This window comes from Heteronotia binoei, chromosome 4 (assembly GCF_032191835.1).
Source record: "Heteronotia binoei isolate CCM8104 ecotype False Entrance Well chromosome 4, APGP_CSIRO_Hbin_v1, whole genome shotgun sequence".
Lineage (NCBI taxonomy): Eukaryota > Metazoa > Chordata > Lepidosauria > Squamata > Gekkonidae > Heteronotia > Heteronotia binoei.
In genome coordinates, this window is record NC_083226.1 from 157,301,361 (window position 1) to 157,322,166 (window position 20,806).

At 43.7% G+C, this 20,806-nt stretch overlaps 2 protein-coding genes across 2 annotated transcripts; one reads left to right on the forward strand and one right to left on the reverse strand.

Annotated features, from left to right (window-relative positions):
• Positions 1-3,749: 3,749 nt before the first annotated feature.
• Positions 3,750-14,153, reverse strand: BRIX1 (biogenesis of ribosomes BRX1). The gene is made up of 10 exons (XM_060236086.1): positions 13,442-14,153; positions 11,584-11,695; positions 10,970-11,013; positions 10,058-10,128; positions 9,207-9,256; positions 9,012-9,085; positions 8,848-8,898; positions 7,206-7,307; positions 5,700-5,828; positions 3,750-4,272 (listed from the first exon to the last, which is right to left on the reverse strand). The coding sequence occupies exons 1-10, from the start codon at positions 13,589-13,591 to the stop codon at positions 4,006-4,008; spliced, it is 1,050 nt and encodes a 349-aa protein (XP_060092069.1). The 5' UTR covers positions 13,592-14,153; the 3' UTR covers positions 3,750-4,005.
• Positions 13,799-20,041, forward strand: RAD1 (RAD1 checkpoint DNA exonuclease). Its single transcript, XM_060236087.1, has 6 exons — positions 13,799-14,022; positions 15,014-15,242; positions 15,899-16,007; positions 16,519-16,777; positions 18,149-18,247; positions 19,799-20,041. The coding sequence occupies exons 1-6, from the start codon at positions 13,937-13,939 to the stop codon at positions 20,007-20,009; spliced, it is 993 nt and encodes a 330-aa protein (XP_060092070.1). The 5' UTR covers positions 13,799-13,936; the 3' UTR covers positions 20,010-20,041.
• The last annotated feature ends 765 nt before the right edge of the window (positions 20,042-20,806 follow it).

Below are 20,806 nucleotides of genomic sequence, written 5' to 3' on the forward strand. Positions count from 1 at the left end.
AGATTATAAATGGCCAATAAAGAATGCACACTTGCCCATAGGGAATAATGGACATTAGGCTTCACCTAAGGACAGCAATTGCCCATAGACTAAACATGCTTGCCAATGGAGAATGCTATATTGTCCATAGAGAATGGAAAGTAGACTTGACCTAAGGACACCAGCCAGGGAGGCAGTGGGGCCCTTGGATGACTAAGGGGTCAAAGGATTACTGAAGGAGGATAGGGAAATGGCTGAGAAGCTGAATGCATTTTTTGCCTCCGTCTTCACTGTGGAAGATGAGAAGTGTTTGCCCGCTCCAGAACCACTAATTTTGGAAGGGGTGTTGAAAGACCTGAGTCAGATTGAGGTGACAAAAGAGGAGGTCCTACTACTGATAGACGAATTAAAAACTAATAAGTCACCAGGTTCGGATGGTATACATCCAAGAGTTCTGAAAGAACTCAAAGTTGAACTTGTGGATCTTCTGACAAAAATCTGTAATCTTTCATTGAAATCTGCCTCCGTTCCTGAGGGCTGGAAGGTAGCAAATGTCACCCCCACCTTTAAAAAGGGTTCCATAGGAGATCCGGGAAATTACAGGCCAGTCAGTCTGACTTCAATACTGGGAAAGTTGGTAGAAACCATTATCAAGGACAGAATGAGTAGGCACATTGATGAACACGGGTTATTGAGGAAGACTCAGCATGTGTTCTGTAAGGGAAGATCTTGCCTCACTAACCTGTTACATTTCTTTGAGGGGGTGAACAAACATGTGGACAAAGGAGACCTGATAGATGTTGTTTACCTTGACTTCCAAAAAGCTTTTGATAAAGTTCCTCATCAAAGGCTCCTTAGAAAGCTCGAGAGTCGTAGAGTAAAAGAACAGGTCCTCTTGTGGATCAAAAACTGGCTAATTAATAGGAAGCAGAGAGTGAGTATAAATGGGCAGTCTTCGCAGTGGAGGACGGTAAGCAGTGGGGTGCCGCAGGGCTCGGTACTGGGTCCCATGCTCTTTAACTTGTTCATAAATGATTTGGAGATGGGAGTGAGCAATGAAGTGGCCAAGTTTGTGGATGACACTAAATTGTTCAGGGTGCTGAGAACCAGAAAGGATTGTGAGGCACTCCAAAGGGATCTGTTGAGGCTGGGTGAGTGGGCGTCAACGTGGCAGATGAGGTTCAATGTGGCCAAGTGCAAAGTAATGCACATTGGGGCCAAGAATCCAAGCTACAAATACAAGTTGATGGGGTGTGAACTGGCAGAGTCTGACCAAGAGAGAGATCTTGGGGTCGTGGTAGATAACTCACTGAAAATGTCAAGACAGTGTTTGATTGCAATAAAAAAGGCCAACGCCATGCTGGGAATTATTAGGAAGGGAACTGATAACAAATCAGTCAGTATCATAATGCCCCTGTATAAATTGATGGTGCGGTCTCATTTGGAGTACTGTGTGCAGTTCTCATTGCCGCACCTCAAAAAGGATATTATAGCATTGGAGAAAATCCAGAAAAGGGCAACTAGAATGATTAAAGGGTTGGAACACTTTCCCTATGAAGAAATATTGAAATGCTTGGGGCTCTTTAGCTTGGAGAAACGTCGCCTGCGGGGTGACATGATAGAGGTTTACAAGATTATGCATGGGATGGAGAAAGTAGAGAAAGTAGTTTTCTCCCTTTCTCACAATACAAGAACTCATGGGCATTCGATGAAATTGCTGAGCAGTTGGGTTAGAATGGATAAAAGGAAGTACTTCTTCACCCAAAGGGTGATTAACATGTAGAATTCACTGCCACAGGAGGTGGTGGCAGCTACAAGCATAGCCACCTTCAAGAGGGGATTGGATAAAAATATAGAACAGAGGTCCATCAGTGGCTATTAGCCACAGTGTGTAGATAGATAGATGATAGATATAATTTTTTTGGCCACTGTGTGACCCAGAGTGTTGGACTGGATGGGCCATTGGCCTGATCCAACATGGCTTCTCTTATGTTCTTATGACAGTGGCTGCCCATACACTATACATAATTGCCAACAGAGAATGCATGATTCCCCATAGGAAATAATGGAGATCATGCTTGCCCATAGGGAATAATAGAAATTAGGCTTGACCTTCAGACCCAGTCCTGTCAGCTCCCTCTTGGGTTGCCAACTCCTGAAGGGAGCTATTCTTCCTCCTGCCACCAGGGTGCACTGCCACCACCCGCTCAAGTTAGGAGTTCCTGAGAGGAACAGGACTCCCAATCCCCCTTTCCAGTTTTGAGGCCTGGCCTCGAGGTCCCCTGCCAACCCAGCACCTGGTTATTACAGAGATTAAAGTCCTTCTTTGAGAGACCCCTGGAGGATTGGCACCCTTGCCAACTGCATGCCTTCCCCCTTCCTGGGACTCCCCTCTTAACAGCAGCGTGGTCTAAGGTGGTTGGGGAACTTTGTGGTACAGAGCTTTACTGCCAGCCTTCAAAATAGTAAATGGTTTATTTTTTAAAAAGTGAAAAGTTACAAAGATAATCTTAGCACAGCACACAATCAGCAACCAGATCAAATAAAAGTTGGGCTTGAAATGCATCCTTCTGTCCCTGGTTTAAAAACTTGCCCTACCAAATGTTTACGAAGAGCAGGCACATCTAAGCTTAAAGTTACAAAATCTTCTAATACCTCATTGCTTCAGGCTTCCCGCATCTAGCCAGGCCCAGCTACACGGTCAAAAAAGGCTACTGGCTGGAGAGTAGCAGTCTGTTATCTTCCAATCCCAGCTCCAAGAGAGAAGAAAAACCCAGTGGTCTTCTGAGCAAGCACTTTTATTAATTCCGACTCCATCCACTTTACATCACTCTTCACCCCTTGTTACCTGGTCTGTTGTCCCCAGGAAGCCTTTTCTGGGAAGCATTCTGGGAAACCCCTCTGTGTTCTGGGAAATCTCCAGCTTATTCCTGGAGATAATCTCTGGAGCTGGTCTAGCCCAACACCTTCCCCACTCTGTTTCCTGCCTGGAGGAGAAGGATGCCCATTGTCACTTGTCCCGCCCATCCAAGTAAGTAATCAGGACCAACCCTGCTTATTTTCCAAGATCTGAAGAGATCGGGCTAACCTGGGATGATCCTGGTCAGGGCAACTCCTATATGCCACGCTACAGATTGAACCGACACCTTACATCCAGCATTCCCTGCATTCACATATTGGCATGAACCTAGGTCGGTTAATTAGCCCCTAAAGAGGAATTCCATTAGGATCCAATGTGGGTGAAAGCACATTTGCAGTTTGCTGATTCATTTGCAGCAAACACCCTGCCTACACTACAAGCCACTGCAGAACACACACCATGGAGGGAGCTGGCACACAGAGAGGCCCACATTGGCCACCTCTGCAGGGTAAGGATGCATGAAGGAAAACTAGCAAGGCATTGGCAATCACAACTCCTCTGCAGAAGAGAAAGTATAAGAACAACTTGCAGCTGATCCGCTTGTGTCATGTTTCCCCAGGGCTTTTTTTGAGCAGGAAGGCACAGGAACACAGTTCCGACTGGCTTAGTATCAGAGTGTGGCCGAACATGCAAAGGTGGCCCACAATGGTGATGTCAGGGGGTGTGGCCTAATATGAGTTCCTCCTGGGCCTTTTCTGCCAAAAAAGGCAAGTGTTTCCCAAATGTTAGGAACACTTAGAGGCAGGACATTCAATTTTTACATGTTTTTGATCATTAAAACTGTAGGTGTAGCTGACAAAGACTGGGAATATTCTTAACACCATAGAGTATTTCTAGACATCGGCCAACGTTTGATTTTAATTAGTTATGGACTTTTAATTTGGTAGTGGCACAATTGTTACAAAGTTTATTATGAATGGATTGCTTTTTTATGGTCAAAAAACCAGTAAAAATAAAGCAACGTTTGAAAAAAATCTCTTCTAAAAATTCAAAACTGATGACGAGCATTGTTTTTTTAAAAAGGTTACTGTACACAAATTAAGTCACAAAACTGTAGCAAACATCTTCGCTTCATCAAGTCCTGGTTTATTCTTCCTTGGGGCATTCTATGCTCCGGTTCTACCAAGCTTCCTCTTTAGCTTCCTCTGTCGTTGGTACAGTTTGTTCTTCTTTTTCTTCAAGCCAGGTTTTGGATCTGGTTTCACCAGCTGGATTTCTACGGGCTTTTCTTCTGCTGGCATTTCAAAAACGGCTTCAGTGGGATCTTCGGGAAGAAGGGCCTTCTCTTCCTTTTTCTTTACCTTCTGCAGCTCTTTCATTTGTTGTTTCTCTTTTAATTTAGCCGCTGTGGCCAATCTTATCGCCCGCCGATGCTGGAAAACAAGAAAACAATGTTAATTGCCCTCACCTGGATAGCCCAGACAAGCCCAATCTCATCAAATCTCAGAAACAAAGCAGGGCCAACCCTGGCAAGTACTTGGATGGGAGACCTCCAAGGAATACCAGGGCCAGGACCAGAGGCAGGCAATAGCAAGCCACCTCTCTGAATGCCCAAGCCCGAGTAGGGGTCACTAGAAGTCAACCATGAGTTCCCGGCAGGCACACAAATGCACACACACAAAATAAAAAAACAAAAATAAATAAACAATCATACAAGTTAATCGTGCAATGAAATCGCTATGTTCACGTTGCATTTGGGAACGAAACACATTGATGTTTCACATTAGCCTTAAAATCACTGGATATATTAATGCTGTTCTTTTTATTTCTATGCCAATAAAGGTATTTGGATTGGATATATTAATGGATTTGCAGCAACCACCTGAGTTTTAATTATTCTACTTTATATCCTACCCCCTGAAAAAAAATGAGGACCCTAAAAAGCTTACATCACTCTTCTTTTCTCCTCACAACCCTGAGAGGTAGGTCACACTGAGAGCGTGTGACATGCCCAAGATCACCCAACAAGCTTCCATGGCAGTGTGAGGATTCAAACCTGGGTCTCCCAGACCCTAGTCAGACAATCTTAGCCACTGCACCATGCAGGCTTAACATTAGCTTCCTTTAACTTATTACGTTGTGAAAGCAACGTCACCCCAGAGTTGGAAACGACTGGTGCTCGCACAGGGGACCTTTCCTTTTTCCTTTAATTTATTAATCTAACAGCATGATTTTGTTGTCTGCTATAAAAGGGAAAGAGTAGACCTCGATCATGGAGTAGCGTCACATGTTGTGGTGCTGCGTGTATCGCAAGACGCTGCACTTTTGAAAACTGCCTTGCGCCTTTTTGAGTGCATATACCTATGTCAATACTCTGCAATCCTACACACACACAGAGCACTTTTGTATTGGCATCTTGGCGAGACCTGGAAGCAATCCTGGGGGCCAAGGTGTGACCAGACCGTGCAGCGCTTACTAGGGGGGCCAGAAATGATAGAATCATAGAGTTGGAGGGGCCACACAGGCCATCTAATCCAACCCCCTGCTCAATGCACGACCAGCCTAGAGCATCCCTGACCAGTGTTCATCCAGCTGCTGCCTGAAAACTGCCAGTGAGGGGGAACTCACCACTTCCCTAGGTAGCTGATCCCACTGCTGAACTAATCTTACTGTCAAGAATTATTTTCCAATATCAAGCTTTTCCAATATCAAGCATTGATGCAGCAATGGCCCTCTGTAGACATCCAGAAGCTTTTTCATTTTGTTTTTAATGTTTTACTAGACAAACAACCAGTTGCGGCAAGCACTAGCCCATCTACAGCACAAGCTACACTCAGTCCACCTCAAGAGGCATTATTACCATGTTCGGAGACTGGTAGTGGGGATTTTCATACAGGGTTTGTCCCCCAAAGCTGCCCCGGAAGATCTTGATCAGGTTCAAGACAAAGCGCGGTCCGATCTCAACCAGGGTGGCGTCTTCTTCTACGATCTGCAACAGAGGGGGTGAGCATCCTTTGTTTAAACATTTCACTACAAGACACATAAGCACTTGGAGGGGGAACAGATGTTTTATCCAAATAATCCAGAACAATACAATGTTCATGCATAGTGAAGAAGCAAGAGATACATGCAATACTCACATACGGTACCTGAAGAATCTGACATTAGCACAAGATCTCTAGCAATGTTATGTGACAGTCTAACAGCCTTTTAGGCATCAGTGGCTTCAAGGAGCACAACCATTCAGCTATGAAGGGGCTAGAAGGGGAGTTTCCTTTGTGGGAAGGCAGAGCCCTCTCTTGCCACCGATATAAATACTTCAGAAGCTGAAGTTATGATTTAGTGTACTTTTATGCCAACTAACAAGGCTGAAAGCGGTGTAAAGTATATGCAAAAACTGAGATCTACACTGGTTAGAGGTATTGGCATCAGGGTATTTACATCAGTACCATGTCTGCTTTCAAAACAGCATATTGCCCCCTCTCAAGCTTTGTTACTATTTTAAGCATAGATTCAATCAAAGTAAGTGGCTTTCAGAGAATAAGAGATGAATCAATGGGTCAAATAGATACACTGCTCAGTTGGAAAGGAGGGAAATTGAGAGTGTAAATCTTGGTTATGGGTTTTAACATTATATGTAATAGTAGGAGTTAGGAATTTTGTGTAAGAGGTGATGGGTTTGTTTCTGTTTTTTTATGTTTTGTTTGTATTTTTAAGCTGGTCAGATGACCGTGAATAAAGAACTACTACTACTACTACTACTACAAATAGATACTGTGTGACGAACTTCTCAACTTCCAGCCCCTGGAAAACCAGAAGTCTGAAAGTTCTAACCAAGTATTACTTGTGCTTTTCGCATCACTTTTTTTTCCTTTTCATTCCACATCAATAAGGACTAGTCACTTAGCTGAGAAACAGGTGACTATTGTAAAGTTATGATTTCTTACGCAGCTTTATTATCATGCTCAGTTGTAAAGTATCAGCCAGAATTGGAGCACTTAATGATTCATTTTGTATTAGGCACTTCTCTGGGCAATGTGCTTGTTTCTGTCTTCATACTTTGCTGATTTCACTGCTTCTGTGTCTTTTGTTAAGTTGTGGTCAACCTGTCATGAAATACCATCCTAGGTGGTATCTCCAAGGTCACACAAGCCATTAGGGAAATGCAAAATTCTAGCTACCTCTATTACCTATACCCAATAATTTCTTTAAAAAAAATAGAAGCCCAAAGGCTAGTCTGTTCTACCCAACAGTTATTCAAATCTGTCCACACGGCATTTTTTCAGATCTGAGTGTTACAACGGGATCCCATGGTGTGCAAACAAAACTCATTTGCCATCTCCATCCCACAGACAAAGCCGCTAACCTGATAATTTCGAAACCAGATCCTGTGGTCTACTATGGAGAACGTGAAGACGTGATCTACAAAAGGCTGGCTCTTGGGGTGATACTGCGGAGTACTGAAAATCTGGTGGGGGGAAAAAAGAATGGCAATCTTGTTTATACAACTGAGCTTTAATAAGGTGTCTGGATGAGCAGAATACAGCCTGCACAATATCTTTCTCTGGTCTATTCATGGCTAGCCAAAGCTGGACTCTTTGTGGACCCCAATGTAACCCATAGCCCAGGCAGTCTTGGTTCCAGGATTCTGAACAGTCACAACATGATGCTTGTATTTATTTATTATTTTATTTTATCAAATTTATATCCCACCCTTCCCTGACAGGCTCAGGGCGGCTAACAACAGTTAAAAACCACATCGAATATTAAAAAACAAAATATACATTAAAAACAATTCCATACATTTTCCAACCATAAAAATCCAAGCTGCACGTCTGATTATCTGTATTTGTCCAATGAGACTGTCTGTGCTGTGGGGCATTAGCTACCTCCCCTTAATCATTGAGGGCAAGTTTAAATAGTTGGATATTGGATTTATATCCCGCCCTCCACTCCAAATCTCCAAGTGGCTCACAATTTCCTTTATCTTCCTTCCCCACAACAGACACCCTGTGAGGTGGGTGGGCTTGAGAGGATTCTCACAGCAGCTGTCCTTTCAAGGACAGCTCTGCAAGAGCTATGGCTCACCGAAGGCCATTTCAGCAGGTGCAAGTGGAGGAGTGGGGAATCAAACCCGGTTCTCTCAGATAAGAGTCCCCACACTTAACCACTACACCAAACTGGCTCTCTGTAAGTTCAGTCCCGCAGGACCCTGATGTTTTTGGAAAGGGCATTCCACAGAACGGGGGCTACTGTCGAAAATGGTCTGGCTCTAGTGATGGACTCCAGTGTACCAACATTCTTACAGTCACAGTGTAGAAGTGCTGGATGGGTGAGGAAATGGAGGTCAAATCCAGCACCTACTCAGTTCATGCTGGTAGAAATGGCACTGAGTCAAGGTGAACTGGGCTCAAGACACTTCTCTGCTGCCAACCAACCCCCCAGAATCCTATCACTATAATTAGTTCAGCACAAGCAAAGAGGGAAACTGGTGACTGTTACATAGTTCAGCATGAACATAAGAGGAGCTTTGTAAAGCTGGAAGCTATAAAACCAATACACAATAACTTCTATGACACCGTGAACAGCAACAGCTCAATGCTGTAAACTGGCTAGCCCAGGGATTTGGGTAGCACAGAGAACGTGAAGGGGGAAAAGGCATCAGAGCAGCTGGCACTTAAAAATAAAAACAGAGAGCAGTTCTACTGGTTGCAGAAGTCAGTGACATTTTGTACAGTCCATCGATAAATGAACATCTCTACCCTTTAAAGTGCTTTTGGGGAACAAAACAGATGTCATTCCCTCCACCTCTTTGATCCCAGTGTTATCACAGAAATTCATGTTGATTCAAGAAATCCAGTTGCAGATATTCTCTAGTGTGTTTGAATATCATTATCAGCACTCTGTCTAAACAAGGACCATGCTGCCTCCCTCCCTCTCTCCCTCAGCAAACAAACAAACAAAACTTGGCTTACAACAGGAGGATCAAAATATTTTAAAAACCAGACCTGAATAAATAGCTCTTTCAGCAATGCATAATGTGGGTGCCGATCAAAAGCCTGAAAAGAAGAAGTAGCATTTTAGAGCAGAAAAGAAGAAAGGGAGAGGGAGGCATTAACAAGCAACAAGTTCACAGAAGGTGGCTGGGCGACTTGCCAAAATCGATACTCACTGAATCAAAAGACAGAAGGGGGCGGGAGCCTCTCAAGCAGTTGCCCGTCATCTTCAGCTCTGCCAGTGTATGAACTGCAACAGCATTAAGTACAATTGTGACGTCTGGCTTTGAAAGATGTTCAGGAAAGGAGAACTAAAAGGGTTTTCAAAAATGTGGTAGCAACAAGAGACATTGTCAGATTCTTGAACTTACTGTTTTGTACTAAAAACTTGGCTGATGGACCTTGATGTGCATTTGAAAGCCTGAAACACATGAGAGACAGAGAAGTCAGTTATATTTTCTTCAAGTCATCAACTGGCCTTTGGTACAATTCTGCAGCCATATGATATGCTGTACACCTTCACAAAGAGATTGGGGCTTAACACACACACACACACGAGACTCCCGATAACCAAGGGGACCTGTAAGGCAGGATGACAAATAGGCACTGAACTGATGCACAGAAAGACTAACCCTCATGCAAACTTCCACTTTTTGACCCCAGAGTGCCACATGGTGTAGGCTACGTTCCTGTGTGTCTCAGTTTTTGCATTTGCCCAGAAGGGAAGAACTGCCATGCCTGCTTCCTTCAGATGCCAGCCCAAATCTGGAAGCTGGGTGAAGAGGGGGTATTTGGAATTTCATTTGAACTGCTGTTGCAGGTGGCAGCACTCATAAACCCACCCATGCAAAAGGGTGCCAGGGGGGGGGGGGGGGGCGGCTGACCTTCTGCATTGAGTTTGCATCTCCTTCCTGCTCTGAGTCATGTGCTAGGTGAGATATGGTACCTTCAGTGTCCAGCCCAGCACAGAGAATCAGGCAGAAAGGTCCAGAGAAAATAGTAATATGGCATTTTCAAGCCCTCCCTGCCACAGGAAATCATGATACGATACTATTTCTTGATTGCTTTATAAAGTTGTCATTAATTATGACCACTCAGGAATGATACAAGTACCCAGCAAAGTGCAAGTATGAACAGAATCCCCCCCCACACACACACTTTACACATATCCATGGGGATGTCAAAAATCAGGCACAGAGGAAAACATTAGTATGTTCCTCACCACATGTAAAGATCCTGTTTCTTCTTTGCTTCAAAAAATATGCATTTGTTGCAATTTTTTATTTCGCAGACCTACATGAAGGAAGAAGAAAACCAATGCTGCTGAAATGGAAATGCTCCGACATAGCTCACAGAACTACAAGCCCTACTTTCCTTTGCGTCCACTGCCGAATGCTGCAATGCCCAATCTGGTTTTGCAACACCCCAGTAGGACATCCATCAGCTCAAGATTGCTTTGAAATTCCCCCAAAATGAAATCCAATACACTTTCATTTAAAAATAAATATCTGCCATGCAACATATTTTTTTCCCTGGGTGCTTTCCTAACGTGTAAGTACATTGGCTTGAATCCCCAGAATTCTTCCTACTGTACTACTGACCACCAATCCCCAGGAGATGAATGTCAGAGAGCACAGCTGGCTGCAACAGGAAAGTCCAAAAATTCCATAGAGCAAATATAATTTAGGCATCAGATTTCATGAGCGTTACTGTTCCTAACTGAATTCAGTATGATTGACGGTAATAAATGTTTTGTTTTACTCACATGCCATATTTCACACAATGGAATCCTTGCACAAAATTTTAATATTCAGATTTTGTAATTTAAGTTCTAGTATAGTTATCTGTAAAACTGCAAGTGCAAGACTGAAAAAGTATACTTGTGCTGAAGAATGGTAAATTGTGAGTTATTTTTAAGTTGCCTCATTCTGAAGACCTTCCAGGACCACACATGCAAGTTATATCAACGATTGTGGAAAAGAGAGCTAAAAATACCAATGATGACACAACAGCTGGATACATGTTGATAACCAACTGCTTTGAACCCTTTATTATCTTTTAAGCCAAGCTTCCCTTTGCCTCTCTCAGATACACTCTTTCCAATTCAAACAAATATAGAATTGACATATATTACCTCATTGATTACAAAAAGTTTGTCCTTCCTGTCCATTTTGGTGTCTGAAAAGCACAAGAGGAAAAAGTGAACTAGAATATGTATTGCTTTGTTTAGTGACTGCATCAATCAACAACACATTGTTTCATCACTTATTAAAGGTTCTGTAGAAATTTGTCACCCTAAACTAGTTTCAATGTATGTCCCCCAACTGGGTAAAAGACTGGGAATGCTAAAAAACACGGCATCATTTTCCCCAAACCAGCTGCTAGGGTACATGCACAGATTTATAAGCTAACATGGTGTGGAGACTGAAAGACTGGAGAGAGAAGGACTTCACATGCCATCTTGAGTTCCACAGAGGAAGTACAGCTTCTAAATCCTACTTCTTCAAAACTGCTTTTTGAAGAGGACGTAGTGCAGCAGCTGAAGACAGGAACTGCACGAGCATCAGGGCCTATATCTCTATTGTTTCCATGTTTACTTTGAAACAAAGGAAAAAATATACACCAGTTCGCATAGAAGTCAGCAATATGCTTACCCAATTGTTAAGAAAATGAAAACTTACAGGCCTTAGCAAGGAAAACAAGAGAAAGTTAAAAATCAAGATACAGAGGGTTTTTTAAAAGATCTACCTGCTTTAGAATGTGGCATCAATGTTCTCAAGTCTTTCATAAGATGTCTGGTCCTAAAATCTATTCCTCTGGAAGAAAAAATAAGTACTCTTTCTTTGTTTGTCCATTTGCCCTGAAATATATAAAGGCAAATGTAAACAAGATGAACATCAGACCACATCAGTAAATGACAGTACCATCCTAAAATGTGTTACAACTTTCTAAGCCCACTGACTTTAATGGATAAAATCACTAGACAACCTTGGACAATACTTAATGGCAAGTTTTAATAAAATAGGAGCACTAACAGAAATGTTTCAAAAACCAGATGTTCCAACCAAGCATATGATACTATACAAATAATTTTTGGGGGGACATGAGTCTTCAATTTGTTCGCCCAAAGACACCCCCTGTAACTGTTAAAAAGTGAAAGAATTCTGAAAGACTTAATCTGTAGTTCAACTACCAAGGTTCAGCCGGAGAACAAAAACAGTTCCTCAGAATATACAGAGAGTTTTTTCAGTGCCCAAATAATCACAGCTCAGCTGAACCCCCCACCTCTGCTCCCAACCCTGTGATGAACAAGTAGCCCTTCCTAGCTAGAATTTGTAGTTTCTACAAGGCACAAGCACCTGTTGTTCTTTTCAAAATTATTTATGACTCTTTAGTTATACAGACAAGGAACACCACAGCAACCAACAAAACCATTTTTGAGTAACAATATATTCAGCCCATTCAGTAATCTGATGGGAGACCACCAAGGAAGCCCAGGATTGCTACAGAGGCAGGCAATGGCAAACCACTTCTATACAAATCTCGCCTAGAAAATCTTAAGGGGTCACCATAAGTCTGTGGAAACTTGACAGGGGAGGAAATCAGCCTTGACAAAGAGTGCAGTAGAACTCCCAAGCTTGCTCATTGTTTTAGTGGTTTCTTATACTACATTTTTAATTACAGTGATGAACATGAAAACAGATAGGTTTTATAAGACGGTTAGACAGATCCATGGAAGAGAGGTCCTTCAATGGTGACTGAAGGGAGCTGCTATATACCACTGCTAGGAGGTAGCACTGGGGACGGCCTCAGCTTTTATACCCAGAGATAGACGGGATGCTGGGCTAGGCGGCCCACTGGTCTGATCCAGAAGAATTTACTATTGTCCTTGTGCTGAGGAAGGAGACTGTCCTAACGCATCAACACGGCTATCGATGGTCTATTTCTCAGACTCTCACTAAACAAACACTTTTAAAAAATGATCCAGGTGCATAACCGTGTTGGTCTGAAGAAGCAGAACAAAGTCTGAATTCAGTGGAACCTTTAAGACCAACAAAGGTTTATTCATGGTATAAGCTTTCATGTGCATGCACGCTTCTTCAGATACCAAAAAGAAACCTTTCAAGAAAGTACCGAAGAAAACACTGAATTTAAATCCCGCCCTAAACTCTGAATCTCTGAGTTTCAGAGCGGCCTACAATCTCCTTTACCTTCCCCCCCCCCCTCCGTGATGTGGGTGGGGCTGAGAGGGCTCTCACGGCAGCTGCCCTTTCAAGGACAACTCCTACAAGACCTATGGCTGACCCAAGGCCATGCTAGCAGGTGCAAGTGGAGGAGTGGGGAATCAAACTCAGATAAAAGTCCGCATACTTAACCACTACACCAAACTGGCTCTCAACCGCGTCTACCTCCGTACGAAATCCTATCTTCTAAGAAGCACCCCCTGCACATGCTCAGAGGAACTCCTCCTTTGCATGCAGATACCAAAAAGAAATCTTTCAAGAAAGTACCGAGAAAGATCAACCGCGTCTACCCCCGTACGAAATCCTATGCTCAGAGGAACTCCTCCTTCACTCCCCAGCCAAACGCGGCCGTTGGGCCTCACCTGCGAAACAGGCGGAGGGACTTGGTGCTCCTCGGACCCTGCATTGGCCACCGAGGCCGGCTCTTTCTCCTCCGCCTCTTTCGGGGCCTTCTTGGCCCGCTTCTTCTTCGGACCCGGCCCGGCTCCACGCTTCCTCTTGGCTGCCGCCATCTTGCTCGCACGCCACAAGCAACACTCCCCCCCCTTCACAGCCCGGAAGACGCTCTAGCAAAGTCAGTAAATCATAGAGAAGGACTTCCGGCAAAGAAAATGAAAGCGACCCTTCGGGCGCACAGTGGAGCCGCTCTAGCCCTTGTCATATCTATGACGAATCACTCGCCAAGGGACGCCATAGCGGGAAAATCCGATCGGTTTTGAACCGGAAGTCCGCATGAGAGCGAAGAGGAAGCGAGGTAACTACCGCTCTAGCGAGGCGCTTCTGTCGATAGGGCATCTTCAAATCTCAGAAGAAAACCTTAGAGACGCTTCCCCCACCAAGAAGGATGCTCCGTAGAGATGACCGGAAATGCACTGTTGATCAAATACCATAGAGACGCCTGGGATTCGGTTCCTGTTGTGTGCCGCTCTAGCGGTTTCTGTCTGTAGGTTCTTTGGATTGTAGGTAACTCAAGAGAGGGGAAGAGTCGCGGCGGATGAGGGGCAGGAGTAAGTTCTTTTAGATGTTTCGGATGGGCTGAAGAAGTTGTCCTTCTTAGAACAAAGTTTGAGTCCCGTGGCGCCTTTAAGATCAACACGTTTAATCCTGGGTGTCAGCTTTAGTGTGCACGCCCACTTTTTCAGATACATGTCCACGAAAGCTTCTACCCATCCAAGCATTAAATTTGGTTGGTGTTAAATAAGCAGAACGTCAACAAGAGCCAGTGTAAACGCAGTGTTCAACCATAGGCTGTGTTGGAAAGTTTAGCTTTTCAACTCTGCTAAACTGCAGGGGTAAGGAAATAGTCTTCATATCCCTTTTGGCAGGTTGTTCAAAAGGGATGGAGCTGCGCCTGAAAACATAGAACAAGGTACCAGTTTTGTTGTTAAACCCCTATATGTGCCACAATAAGTATTTATTATGCTTTTTATTTTACCTTTTCTAAAACAAAACTCTCTTGTTTTAATATATATTTATCCTTTTTATTCTCCACTTCTGCCATCTATCAAGGGTTAAGCTAGGACTAGGCTTCAAATCTCCACTCAGCTATGAAGACGCTTCCCCCACCAAGATGAAAGAGCCTTGTAAGCTCTTGGAGGATTGGCTACATCAGGGGTGTGTGGCCTAATATGCAAAGGAGCTCCTGCTAGAATTGCACCCCTGCGTACATCCATGACAGGTTATGCTGTATGTGGGTTGTATGGTTTCCCTTCCTTACCTAAACCTACATCTTAGGTGAGGACAAACACCAAACCTTGTTTATGACTTCTTTAGATGTGTTTTTGTTGGGAAAAACAGACAAACCCTTATTTCTGTAATCGCTACTACTTTGTATTTGCTTTGCGTTAATTCATGACAGCTCACTTCTAAGTCAGTGTGTTGGACGTCTGCAAATATCTTAATAATGGCAGGGCCCTTTCTGTCTGTCTTTGTAGGGGTGTGTGGAGAGAGACGGAAGTCTGCCAAGCCATGCCTCTCTCCACTCAAGAGCAAATAGCTGAAGAGCAATACATTTTGGTCGCCAGTCTTGACAATGTCCGAAATCTCTCTAATATCCTGAAAGCCATTCATTTTAAAGACCATGCTACCTGTTTTGCGACTACAAATGGACTCAAGGTGACTGTTGAAAATTCCAAGTGTCTTCAAGCAAATGCTTTTATTCAGGTTAGAGGATAATTTTTCATTCTTCCCAATGAACTGAGAAACTGATCTCAGCTGAAATAAATTAACACTTTCTTTTTTCTATGAAATTTCCACAGGAGATAACAGTATTCTGACAGGCTAAACTAAACTTTCTGTGATGTGTTTTAATGACAGTGCAGATAATGGTTAAGGTCAGCATTGCAGAGATCTGGCCTTTGGTTCCCAAGCTGGTAGACTGCAGATTGGTATGAAATTGAGTATTTGGGCAGGTTTGGCATTTAACATCCTGAAAATGTTTGTGTGTGTCTGCCTGTCTCCAACAAAGTAGTGATATTCTGAAACAAGTCAATCTGATGTAGTGGTTAACAGTGGTGGATTAGTATCTGGGACTCCTGGGTTTGAATCCCCATGGAAGCTCACTGGGTGACCTTAGACCAGTCACACACTCTCAACCTAACCTACTTCACAGGGTTGTTGTGAGGATAAAAATGGAGGAAAGGAAAGCAATGTAAGCTGCTTTGAATTCTCACTGGGGGGAAAGGCCAGTCTTAACCATTACACCATGCAGTTTAACAGTTGTGGCTTCCCTTGCAATGAATCTTGGGAACTGCAGTTCTCCAACAGTGCTGTTGTCTCATAGGTTTTCACCTTCTGTTTTCTGTCTTTCAAACATACAGGCTGGAATTTTTCAAAAATTTGTGGTGCAGGAGGAATCTGTGATGTTCCGAATCAATCTGTCTGTTCTCTTAGATTGCCTGACTATCTTTGGTACAAGTTCCTTGCCAGGTATTGCTTTATGGGAACAGAACCAAGATGCCGCTGTGTGCTGAAACCTGTCCGCTTTAGAACATAAGAAGAGCCCTGCTGGATGAGACCAGTGGCCCATCTTGCCCAGCATCCTGTCTCACACAGTGCCCAACCAGTTCCTCTGGAGGACCAACAACAAGGCATAGAAGTCGAGGCCTTCCCACAATGTTCCCACATGGAGGTTCCCCTTAGTCACCATGGCTAGTAGCTGTTGATAGGTTTATCCTCCATGATCTTATCTAATCTCCTTTTAAAGCGGTTTATTCCTGTGGCCATCACTGCATCATCTGGCAGCTCTACATTTTAATAAAAAGGAGATCAGATATATAGTTAATGGTCAAAGAATGATGGATTTAAAACACCTCTTTCATTCAAAAATGTTTGCTGCAGGCTGCCTGGCATTGTACGGGTTGGTTGAGGAACAGTTCTTGAGAGTCTTAGATCCTTTGCATTGAAGTTGATGTGTTTTAAGCATCTCTCCTCATTTCAGGAACACAAACAGCCCTTCAGATGTGCTACCGGGGGTACGGTTATCCCTTGACACTCTTTCTGGAGGAAGGTGGTGTGGTGACCGTGTGTAAAATCAACACTCAGGAGCCCGAAGAAATACTCGACTTTGATTTCTGCAGCACCAATGTTGTGAATAAAATTATCCTGAAATCAGAAGGGCTGCGGGAGGCGTTCTCTGAACTCGATTTGACCAGCGAGGTGCTACAGATTATAATGTCTCCAGACAAGCCTTATTTCAGGTATTGGATTTTTATTTCTCCATTCTGGAATGGAGTATTGTTGTGGAAGGAATATTGTAACCAGTGTGTAGAATAATTGGTGCACGTTTTTAGCGTAGAGGAGTAAACAGTCCTGGCCAAAAATGTGGCTTCAGCTGTCTTTTTCTGCATCAGTGGATGAAGAACTCAGCTTGAGCATTGGAGGTCTGTATTCAGGTCACACATCTCCATGTATGTAACTTCACTAGATTCCCAGTTTGACTTCTGTGATTTTTCTTTGGGGTGGTTCCAACTAAGTTGTTAGGACTGTTTCAGAGTAAGTACTAATGTGATTGTGGGCATTACAGTGACAAATGTATAAATACAATTATCTTGTGGCTTTGTGTGCGCATTAGTTGCACAGTTGTCTATGCTGCTATTGAAGGAAGTGTGTTTCAGATTTGTTAACTGCCTCCTGATTCTGATGATGTGGTGGGTTGCTCCCTGTTCGATCCTTTTGTCAGTGAGAAGGAGCTAGCAGATGAACACGCCCACCCACCAAACTGTTGTTCTAGCTGGTAGCAGACTTAAACATCAGCACAAGTACATGGCATGCATTCTGCTAAAGATACAGTACCTATACCTGTGCATCCTCAGTCCCAGCATTTTGAAGCGAACTACTGTGTGCATGCTTTCCTTACGTATACAAGCAGTTGTGCACATCCCTTGAGTGCAAATAAATTGCTCAACACCATGCTAAGCAAATTTATTCAGAAATAAAACCCATTGGATTAACCATGTTTTAGGATTGTTTCATGGGCTTGTGTTATATGTCCCAGAGTTCAACAGGGTTAACTTCCATGTAAATGCACGTGGCCCTGCACCCTTTATTTGGTACCTTTTGCAGTACTGCGGGATGGGCAATGGTGACAGATTTTACTTCAACTCATCTTGTTAGGGAAATAAAATCCACAGAACATGGTGGGTCATCAGCAGGAACACAGAGAAGATTCATGCACTAACCACTAAATCACTAACCAGCTTTAAGAAATGTTTGCTCCATGTTTCTCTTGGTGTTTAATTGCTATAGAGACAGGTAATAGAAGACTATAAACCTTTGGTGTATTATTAGAATATGCTGTCTTCACATCTATTGTATATGAATTATTGGAACTTGAGCATCAGTCAGCATATTGCTCAACACCATGCTAAGTACATTTATTCAGAAATAAAACCCACTGGATTAAGCATGCAGTGATAATCTTCCAAAAACTTCAGAGCTGTTTGTGTACATGAAATAGTAACTCATGGAGGCTAATAACATTTTCATAGCATTTGCTAGTCCACAGTTTGTTTGTTTTTCCAGATGGATACAAAGAACTTGGAATAGCTAGTGCATTCTTCTTTTTGCAGATTATCCACTTTTGGGAATGTAGGAAATGCACATCTTGACTACCCCAAAGACTCTGATCTAATTGAAGCGTTTAACTGCAGCCAGACCCAGACAAACAGGTGAGCCTCAACACTCAGGATGCCACTGTAGTAGCACAATAGCAAGTTGGTTCCAGTCTTACTGACTACTAAAAGTCATTGTTTGTGATTTATTCATATTGACTAAGCCACACCTGCCTGGCTAGAAAAGCTAGATTTGAATGCAGTAGCACTTAGAGACCAACAAGATTTTGGGGATACAAGCTTTTGAGAGCCAAAGCTCCCATCCTTAAGAGAACTTTGACTCTCAGCAGCTTATAGACTGAAAATCTTGTTGGTTTCTAAGGCTCTAGTTCTAGATAAAATCAAGCCTGAAGTCTCCCTAGAAGCTAAAATGAGGCCTTGGCCACTGTCATTGAGGCCTTGGTCACATTAAAAGACAAGAGTCACTGGGAAAAGTAGAAGGCAGCAGGGAAAGAGGAAGCCCTAATATGAGATGGGTTGGTTCAGTCAAGGAAGCCGCAGCCCACAGTCTGCAAGACCTGAGCAAGGCTGTTCATGAGAGAACGTCTTGTAGGTCATTCATTCATAGAGTCACCATGTTGGATGTGACTTACTGGCACTTAACACACACAAAGTGCTGCTGGACTCAAAATGTAGCTGTTCTACTGGAGACCAGCATGACTACATGCTTGCAGCTATTGCTAGCAGGACTGTTTTTTGTAGCAGGAACTCCTTTGCATATTAGGCCACACCCCCTGCTGTAGCCAATCCCCCAAGAGCTCACAGGGCCTACTGTAAGTTTCAGGAGGATTGGCTACATCAGGGGTGTGTGGCCTAATATGCAAAGGAGTTCCTGCTACAAAAAAAGCCCTGACTGCTAGAAAAGTCATTGGAGGATACAAGCAGGCACAACAAAGGTCACGGATTTCTGTTTCTTTGTAAAAGTGAAATTATATGTGCCCACAGTTTGGCATGGAGCCACACTGGGAAGAGAGACTTCCCCCGCTTCAAAACCTTCCCCCACAGTTTCACTAATCAAAACTGAGCTACCTATGTTATTTGTAGAAAAAAAATGTCTCCAATACGTTTTCCTTTAAAATATTAACACAGCTGCCCAGTTGAAGTTTTGCACAGCTGAGCAGGGATTGAAGGTTAAACCCCTTCTTCCCCTTCCTGCAGAATCCTGTGCAGTTTATATTGGTTGGGATGTCTGGAGTCAACGTAGGTGTCCCCGTTCTGCTTTCCTAATAAGCAGGGCGTTTTTGAGCACGAATGCACAGGAACGCAGTTCCAGCTGGCTTGCCATCAGGGAGTGTGACCTAATATACAAATGAGTTCCTGCTGGGCTTTTTCTACAAAAAAGCCCTACTAATAAATGACCAGCCTTATCCTTTGGCTATGCTGAGCCATCAGTGCTGTGTTTTTTTTAAAAAAACAAGTCAACCTTTTGCTGTGTTCACGGTTGTCTGGATCAGGGCCATTGGATTGGTGATGCAGTGTGGAACACAACCCCCCTCCCCCCAAAAAAAATATTTATGGTTTCTGAATGTTTTCCATGACTTTGAGTCCAGTGACTGAGGATATGGTGTTAGGCCACATTAACCAAATGTTAACCAACCTTGTTTCTAGATACAAGATCTCATTGCTGAAGCCATCTATCAAAGCACTCGCTCTGTCGTGCAAAGTATCTATTCGGACAGATAACAGAGGCTTTCTGTCGCTGCAGTACATGATCCGGAACGAAGACGGGCAGATCTGCTTCGTGGAGTATTACTGTTGCCCCGATGAGGACATAACGGACGCCCCTTCCCTTGATATTTTCAATGAGCCATCCGGATGAATGCTTTGCGAATGAAAGTTTTTTGAAAAGAAGCCCCGAATCTGTTTGGCGTTTGTTTGTCATTGGTGCAGAGATACCTGATCTTGAAGCTAAGCAGGGTCAGTCCTGGCTGGTATTTGGATGGGAGACCTCGGAGGAATACCAGGTTCATGATGCGGAGGCAGGCAATGGCAAACCACCGCTGAACATCTCTTGTCTTGAAAACCCTGTGGGGTCACCATATGTCAGCTGTGACTTGATGGCACTTTCCACCACAGAACTATGACATGCAGCAGCTGAGAACTCAGTGGAGAGTGGGACATTTTGCAGAGTAGGGCCATTGGATTCAGTTAGGTGATACCAGAAGGGGAGGGAGCCGTGGTTGAGTGGTAGAGCATCTGCTTAGCACACAGAAAGTCCCAGGTTCAGTCCCTGGCATCTCCAGTTGAAAGGACCAGGCAGTGGGTGATGTGAAAGACCTCTGCCTGAGTCCCTGGAGAGCCATTGCCAGTCTAAGGCAGCTTCATGTATAGAACCCCGGAAGGCCTCTTCTGCCATGCAACAGAGCAAACAGTTCTCTGTCTCATAGTGGTGCAGTATTATTGTTGGCCCTGCAGCCACTACTTCAGGGCATGAGCTTACAGGTCCACTGCAGCAGTGTGGAAATCAATTTGTTCTAGTGATTTCAGGGAGGGAAGGCAGGTTATAGATTTCAGGGAGGTTATAGATTTCAGGGAGGGAAGGCAGGTTATAGATGGGGCAGATAGGCCGGGGCTGTTCATCCCTACATTCAGTTGCTACAAGTAAGGGCTTGCTGT